At 42.1% G+C, this 8,484-nt stretch overlaps 1 protein-coding gene across 1 annotated transcript in view; it reads left to right on the plus strand.

Moving 5' to 3' along the window:
* LOC101856113 (microspherule protein 1) overlaps nucleotides 1-2,560 on the plus strand; it is a 30,651-nt gene extending 28,091 nt beyond the window's left edge. The window contains exons 13-15 of the mRNA XM_005103885.3: nucleotides 226-329; nucleotides 1,329-1,440; nucleotides 2,259-2,560. Coding sequence (XP_005103942.1) covers nucleotides 226-329; nucleotides 1,329-1,440; nucleotides 2,259-2,363 — 321 coding nt within the window. The 3' untranslated portion in view covers nucleotides 2,364-2,560. The remainder of the gene's footprint in view (nucleotides 1-225; nucleotides 330-1,328; nucleotides 1,441-2,258) is intronic.
* Nucleotides 2,561-8,484: the final 5,924 nt, after the last annotated feature.

An 8,484-nucleotide genomic window follows, 5' to 3' on the forward strand; every position in this document is an offset into this window, starting at 1 on the left:
TCCAAGGCGCCGCGACACACATTTCTGTTATTCTACCGCTCAGACTTAGAGCTTGCACCTGTATAGGGTATTTTATATATAATATATAGATGAAAATTGTCTCTTTAAAGGAAAAATTCTGTTTACTTTGATGTCATTTTCTTTTTACGAGCTCCTGATTTCAACTTGATGTTACACATGTTTATTTGAACCCTGTGAGGCATATTGTCCTACTTTTGTCCCCAGATTTCTCTGGGCAGGGCCACCAAAGACAACCATGTGGACGTGGACCTGTCCCTGGAGGGCCCGGCGTGGAAAGTCTCTCGCAGACAGGGCATCATCAAACTGAGGTGAGTCCATCGTCACAGACTGTGCTATGGTTATTTTCTCTACAGACTGAGGTTTATCCATTGTCACAACAGACTGAGGTAAGTCTATTCTCATAATAGAGTCAATTCCCACAACTGATTTGGGTAAGTCTATTCTGATAACATACAGCACACCATGATCTATGAGAGTCTATCAGAGCAACATGTCTATTATCACGGTGAGGCCACTGACAGGGAGAGGGGTAGGCAGTCATGTTAAGAACAGGTACATTGCTGAAGCCCACCATTACTGTGGTCACATCCACTGATACCTATCACGTAGTCTGTTTGACCGTTGGGGCATTACTATGGATTTTGCAACCAGCTTCATCCATTCCTTATGGTTCTCAGCTTTCCGCAGTGTGATGTTTCAGTCAAAGCTTGTCCACTCTTTGATGTCTTCCCATCTTTACCTCTGTCTGCCTCTTCGTCGTGTACTCATGTGACGTGCACGTACCTCTGCTGGTGGTGTCGTTTTAGGGGAGTCAGAAGGTCATCGTGTGGTTCGATGGTGTTTCCAGTTTTGGTTCTCACTGCATAATTAGTTATGTGATCTCTATATATGAGATACCAAGGAATTTGCGGAAACATTTCGTCTCCAGTGCTTGTAGCCTTCTTTTGATATCTGCTGTTATGTCTGCTGTTATGGTCCTCCTTTCACATGCATACCAGAATATAGACGTGACCAGGGCATGCTTTAGTTGTCATTAGTATGATCTTGGAGCTGATGGGATGTTATTATTGTTCAAAATGACTTCTAGTTTGGTCACTGCACTGTGGTCACCAACAATAAAATTGCTGGGGTTTTTTTCTTTTCTCTTCTCTTGACATTGTGAACTTTGGGGGACCAGTCATTGCCTGTAAAATGCAATCTGGTTATTATGTCATTCTTCTGTGAGTGCCTGGAATTTCAGGAAACTGTCATTCTGTGAGGATAACCAAGTTTCTGATGTTTACACAGTGGTGATTTCTGCCTTTCAGGAACAGTGGGGAGTTTTTCATCGCTAATGAGGGCAAGCGTCCGATCCTTGTGGATGGGAAGGCGGTGATGGCCGGGAACAAACAGAAATTGAACAATAACTCTGTGGTGGAGGTGAGTCATGTGACCAGAGTGTGTGTGTGTCTGTGTGTGTGTGTGGGGGGGGGGGGGGGGGGTTTGGGTGTGGGTGGGTGGGTGGGTGGCGTGGGTGTGTGTGAGTCTGTATGTGTGTGTGTGTGTGTGTGGTTGGTGTGTGTGTGTGTATGTGTGTGAGAGAGAGAGACAGAGCACCCCTTCTTCTTTTTTATGTTTGTGACTCTCTTGTAACACCTCGCATCTTCTGGCGCTCATATGGCCTTATGCAGTTGCGAGTGCTTTAAAACCTCTACTAAAACTAAAGCTAAAAGACCTGTAGTGGAACTTACTATACTAGACTGACACTGGAGCTCATAGATTACCCCACCCTCACCTCTAGCAGCAGCAATGTGTACACTATCAGACCTTTCTATACCCCCCGGGGCGGTAGTGCTACTGACTGAAGTGTCTTTAGACCATTCCCAAAGGGAGGACATTTCTCGTTCTAATGCACAGTAGAATTGTAAATGGGCTGATCCAACAACATGCTCATAACTGTGCCTGAACTACAACAGGGAATTCATGCTTTTTCTTTCCTAATCCTTACTGTCGTCATTTTCTTCTACTTCTTTTGTATGTTTGTCACACTCTTGTGACCCGCTATTTCCGGGGTGCCTTGATAGTTGAAGCAGACTTTGTGCTGTTGAAGCTAGAAAGGTGAGCAGAGTAAGTGTGATTCCCCGTAAGGACTTCTCTGTTGACATCCACCCCTTGGCGCTCTTATGACCTTATGCAGTTGCGAGCGCCGTAAAACCTCTACTAAAACAAACAAAAACAACAAGACTTTTCTATTTCAGATCTCCTGTCTGCGGTTCACATTCCTCATGAACCAGGACGTCATTAATGGCATCCGGTCGGACGCGTCCAAGTCAGGATCTTCCTCAGTGGCTTCCATTTCCTGACAATCCATGGTCCCCGTCACCTAACAGCATTGGACCCTCCCCCTGCACATTGTACTCCAGTCTGGTGGTCATGTGGGAAACCAAATAACTGAGAAACCTGGCCATCAAGTGCGACAAAGTGTTGAGAAACTTGACGTCAAGTGCGACAAAGTGTTGAGAAACTTGACGTCAAGTGCGACACAGTGTTGAGAAACTTGACGTCAAGTGCGACACAGTGTTGAGAAACTTGACGTCAAGTGCGACAAAGTGTTGAGAAACTTGACGTCAAGTGCGACACAGTGTTGAGAAACTTGACGTCAAGTGCGACAAAGTGTTGAGAAACTTGACGTCAAGTGCGACAAAGTGTTGAGAAACTTGACATCAAGTGCGACACAGTGTTGAGAAAGCTGGCCATCAAGTGCGACACAGTGTTGACCTAGGCCTGTTCAGTTGTTAATCACGTTCTCTTTGAGTAGTTGAAATAGAAGCAAGTACTGTTGTACAGATCTTTTGTAAAGAGAATGTGAAGAGCCAAAATGTGTTCATTTATTGTTTGTTTGTTGGATTGTGTCGGTGGAAAAGAAATTTTAGTGTGTTTAGTGGACTGAATGCAGTGGTGTATGTTTTGTACATATCAGTACTCATTATGTGTTTGTACTATAGCCCTTTCTTTCTACAGAAGCATAAGGGTACAAAAATCTGATGTGGCAATTTCATGTATGCATTCAGGTGGTTTGTGCTGTAAGTCTTTGAGTTACTTCACTCTGTTGCAGACAAGTTTTAAATGCCTGCAACCGGGGTCTGCAACCTCGTCAGCATAAGTGGGAAGACGTGGAATAACATCAAGAGGCTAGCTCAGGATAGAGAAAGGTGGAAAGTGTTTGTTCGTGGTGGTGAGAAAGGAGATGATGATGATGATGATGATGATGATGATGATGATGATGATGATGAAGAAGAAGTTATTGACCTTGGTTTTTAAAGAAATCTGCCCTTGTGGCTAGCAACAGTTACAGAGTGAGCATATGTGCAATCAGACTTTTGAAATAAATAATTAACTATGCGGGGTGATGCAGGTAGGTGTGTCTGTTTCTCATCACTCATGTGTACATTGGTCTGTACTCAAAACCAGCCAGGGAGTGTCATTTTGCAATGCATGAAACATTGCATAGGATAGTGATGGTAAAGCTAGTAAAGCAAGACTTATGATAATTAACCCTCTCCGTACGTCATGTTTTCCTATCGTATCTATACGACGTGGGGAACTTTGTGCTACCACTTTCCAAAGAAGAAATTTACTCATTAATCCAATCCGTACGCTTTGCATAATAGTCTGTCGCAATAATTTTTTGAGAAATACTGAAAGTTTCAAAGAGATCTTTGCACTAAAAGTATTCTAAAATGCGAAGAATACAACCCCGGGGGTACAAAATGACCCCTGGGCGTACGGATAAGGTAATAAATAGAGGGGCGTTGGGCCAGACAGCAACCGTCAGTAGCCTGGAACGTGCCGGAGGTGGCCAACCCTTAACTTACAAACGTATTTTTTGTCTTTTGTAGCTTCTGAGTTTGACCAATATCACTTGTTAACGCACTGCACCCCAATTTGCCAGGGATTGACCATAAATTTCTCTCTACTCATCGTCCTAACGTGGCCCGGATTGCCTGCTCAGACCAGGCATCCCTAAAAACAAAGTCTTGATGAGACTTTGGGGGCGGAGATTTTGTATTATAACACAATTGTTACTAAATGTTTTTCCTTTGGTTTGATACCAAAACAGTTTTTCAGGCCAGTAGTTCCAGTGCTAGAGCTGATGAAAGTATGACCTCGGTGTGACACTAAGGTGATTTGACGAGTTGTAAAGCGATACAGATGAGCTAGAATTTTAAAATAGTGAAATTGAAGGAAAAATACTTCCATACACAATAACGTGGATAGGGGCTTTAAACTTCATGCAGGAAATCCTGGTTATGTTCAATCACCTGCCTTTGTGTATGCAAACCTGATGATGATGGCAGAAAATCATCTTCTGGAACCACTTTTTATGACTCATTGAAGAAAATGCCTTGTTTGTTAGACCTTTGAATTGAATGTTATTATGTATATTATTTGAATGTCAGATAAGGCAAAGTTACTGGATACAAGCTTTTTCTGTATTTCAATGTTTTCAGTTTTCACTTCCTTGAGCTATTTGATGTGTTTTTGTGAAGTTCCTTACCAAGAAATTGTCTATGAATTGAGTTATGGAGGTGCCTATGGTAACAAATACAAAATAAAATTGACATCTAAGCATCTAACACTGATAAAACATGTGCATGAAAAGGGAAATTTAGTTTTGGAGCAACTACTGTCATTGTTTGTAGTTGTTTAAAAAAAAATGTTCCATTCATGCTCTGGTTGGAAGTGGTGTACATGTATATAAAGCTCTCTCAGTCTAGATTTTGTTATGAGTACAATTTTATAAATAAAAGCGTTGATTTTTAAAAAATCGACAATGTCTAAAAAGTATTTTTATAACTTGACTTTTTGGTTCGAAAAACGAATGTAGGCTACTTCTTGAAATTTATTACTTTCAGGTAGATTGTGCTGAACAGTAAAATGTTTGTCAAATATAGGAGAACATGGGCCCCTAATCTTACATTATCTGTTTAATTTGACAGCCCTTTCAACACAGTGTGGGTAATAACTAATAGATGGAGCAAGGTAGGTAGAGGACTTTGGAATTGAATACTCAAAAGGAATTCAAATCAGGGCTATTTGAGATTTGCACCATAGCCCAGAACCCTCTGAACTAACAGTGGTCCCAGCAATTTTTTTTTAGTGGAACACACAAAAAGTGTACACTCATCATAGTTTTTGGAAGAGAAGAGTTTAAATCTGTACATGTTTGTGCATGTCTCTTGCTTCTGTAGCTACAGTGGGAGCAGTCTCTGCTCTGTGATTGCACTACTGTATATGGTGTCCATTATGGCTTTCTTCAGGAACTGGTGGTCGTACAGGGAAATATTCAAATTGCTTTGGAGGGTATTAACTCTTTAAGTATGCAACGGATTCCACAATTTTACGCACACAGGCGCGAAGGGTGTTATTTAATTTAATTAAAGGTATGGGACGTGTATTTACTCCCAGACCCCCCCCCCCCCCCCCAACCATGCAGTATTTACACGGACAGTTTTAGGATACCAATCTGGCTTATGATAACCCGACCATACTGGTGGAGGAATTACTAAAACATAAATTGTTGAAAGTGCCCACCGCACTTTAGTTCGTGAACGCACGTGCCATGAGGTCAGCGTGACCCCGGGGTCAGAGTCCGGGCAACACGCTGCCGGTTCACCGCTACGGTAAGAATGAATTTTTTTTGGGGGGGGGGGTTATTAAGATTTCACTCAATAATAATAATCAGTAGCTTTTTCTTAAGATAGTGAAAATAAATAAAAGCATAAAGATGTGGTTTCTTAGGAGACATTGAGGATTAATTAATAGAAGGAAATGAAATGAGGCAATGGTGAAAGAAGCCATACAGTAATGCGAAGTATTAGGAAGAGACACATGCAGTTTCTATTACATTTACAGTTGAATCGACATAAACGCCTTGAACATCTCTCTCACTGAAAACAAAAATAGAAGGAAAAAGAGGCAGACGTAGATGGTCAGAAGACCAAGAACAACGTACGAACTTGAATTGTGGGTGACGGGGAAAGCATTATTATATGCAATGTTTTTTTTTAGAGCGCCCACACAGAAATTAATAGTGAACCATGATCGACGATGTCTGTTTCAGGTTTAGTTCTTCGGGAAGATGCTCTTATAGTAGTAAGTTATAGTGAGCTTTCATTTACGTGGCTAAAAGACTGTTCTATATGGCGAATGCTAACGGAGAGCAAGGAATACTTGGTTTTGAAAACAAACTATATATCTAGTAAACAGCGATCAAGCAATGGTTAAAGTAAACTTTCATGACACAGTGAGGGAAGCGCCAGATCGGGTGTGGGCCTATATCAAGGAGGTTCTACTAAGGTCCAGGGGGCTCTCGTAGCCTAGAGGTTAAGGTGTTGGCCCCTCATTCAAAGGTCCCGGGTTCGAATCCGGGTCGCGACCGAAAAATTTTCTTCTCTAAAACTGTCTCCTTTCACCTCCTTTCCTGCTCTCTAGCAATATTCTTTCGTCTGCTTTCGTCTCCTCTTTCTGCCCCCACCCTCTCACCTCTTTCGCCCCCTCCCCTGGGCTCCTGAATCTTTCTGCAGCCTTTCTACTGCTACTCCTTGACTCATTCTTACAACTGTCTTTCTGCCACACCCCTGATCTTCTGGTAGGAAAGATCTACACGTAGCCTTCTCGGACAAGGACGAAAAATCTCGGAGGGCCCATGTGCAAGTTGCGCACGTTAAAGATCCCTTGGTGGTCTAAAATCGATAAGAGTAGGCTTCGGCCGCCACCCGGGCAAATTTCAAAATTTCCTACCAACTAAAAGTATTAGGTGTGTCCCGCGCGCTCATATGACCTTATGCAATTGCGAGCGCCGTAAAACACTTTACAAAAACAAAAACAAACAAACAAAACTAAGGTCCTTGTGTATTTGACCCCACGACGCAATAACCGCGTCTGTTGCGGCTTCCCCTCCACTCAAGGCCAAAGGGTATGGGGCATCGCGAGACAATGAATACCGGGGAATAGAGTAAAATTTCAGCATAACTTATTGATTGTACTGAAAAAGTATTCTCGACTACTATTTAACTTAATACAGTAATTGGTGTAATATTTACTTTCAATAACTTGGAGTCTCAGTAAGAATTGTTACCATCTTAAACTTTTTATCTAAAATGCTCCTGTGTAAAAAAACGTCCTTTTCTCAGCGTTCACTTTTCAAGGGGTGTTAGTGTCAGTAGTGATTTACAGTTCGTGTACAACGGACATTTTACGTTGTGAGAGTAAAGAACATGGCAAACAGTGATAGTTTTACCAGGAATACAAAACTTAATCAGCGCAGTGGGATTGCAAGTTGATAAGATTGTCGCAGAGTTACATGTTACGAGTACAAAAGTATTAATTGTTAGTATAGCCGCCAGTGGGCGCTTGCAACCTCTTCTCTCTCTCTCTCTCTCTCTCTCTCTCTCTCTCTCTCTCTCTCTCTCTCTCTCTCTCTCTCTCTCTCTCTCTCTCTCTCTCTCTCTCACACACACACACACACACACACACACACACACACACACACACACGCGCGCGCGCGCTGTGATGAATAACGCGAATTATATTGCTCGACAACCTTTCCTGTCGCCACGATTTTTACCACAGTAGCCTACTACAATCAAAATTTAATCTATTACTATTATTATGAGCATGAGTTGGGGAAGAACTTTGTTGTCCTATTGTTTTGCGGTCCCGACAGTAAAGTTGATCTTCGGGTGAGTTGATCTTTTTTCATTCTCCCGATAACATCAACTCCTCCGTAGTCGGCTGTATTGGTCCAAAGTATGCCTGAGATACATTTATTTACAACAGTTGTCCTCAGTCAAGTACTTATCACGTTGCTAGTTACGTCTAAAAGCTCACGAATCAACAGGATATTTTTTCCCTTTCAAACAAATATGACTCAAAATGGATCACGATGTATATTACTACATCAACGTGTACATGTACACATAAAGGTCTGGTCTATTTTGGGTTAGGACGTACTAGTTGCTAGTAAATATCGACCTTCTGGGAAGGTTAATAAGAACCACAGGCTTAGGGAGCCTTCTTCGTGAAAGAAATAAAAAAAAAAAAAACCGTAGTGGGTGGTTGGCGAGTGCTCTGGCGTGGTTTGCTCCTTCTTTCCTATAAAACATCTGTCGTCCTCATCTCTCCTCCTCATTCTTGTTGTGTTTGTTACTCTCTTGTAACACCTCTAATCTTTGTCACTTATATGACCTGATTGTGTTGCAAGTGCCGTAAAATACTTCCTAAAACTAGCAATGGTTTGGATTAGTATACCTAAACACTATGCCCGTGTGGCACAACTTCTCAAGGCGTGCGAAGTCCATTGGTGCTGGTATCCAAATCAGCAACACAACTGACGATTTCCATTAGGCTTACTTTATGAAAGTTACACGCGTAAACCCTGGGGGTACGTATGTCTCAAGCAGAGCCACGGTGCGCGTTCAG

Source organism: Aplysia californica, unplaced genomic scaffold (assembly GCF_000002075.1).
Source record: "Aplysia californica isolate F4 #8 unplaced genomic scaffold, AplCal3.0 scaffold00394, whole genome shotgun sequence".
In the NCBI taxonomy this organism is placed as follows: Eukaryota; Metazoa; Mollusca; class Gastropoda; order Aplysiida; family Aplysiidae; genus Aplysia; species Aplysia californica.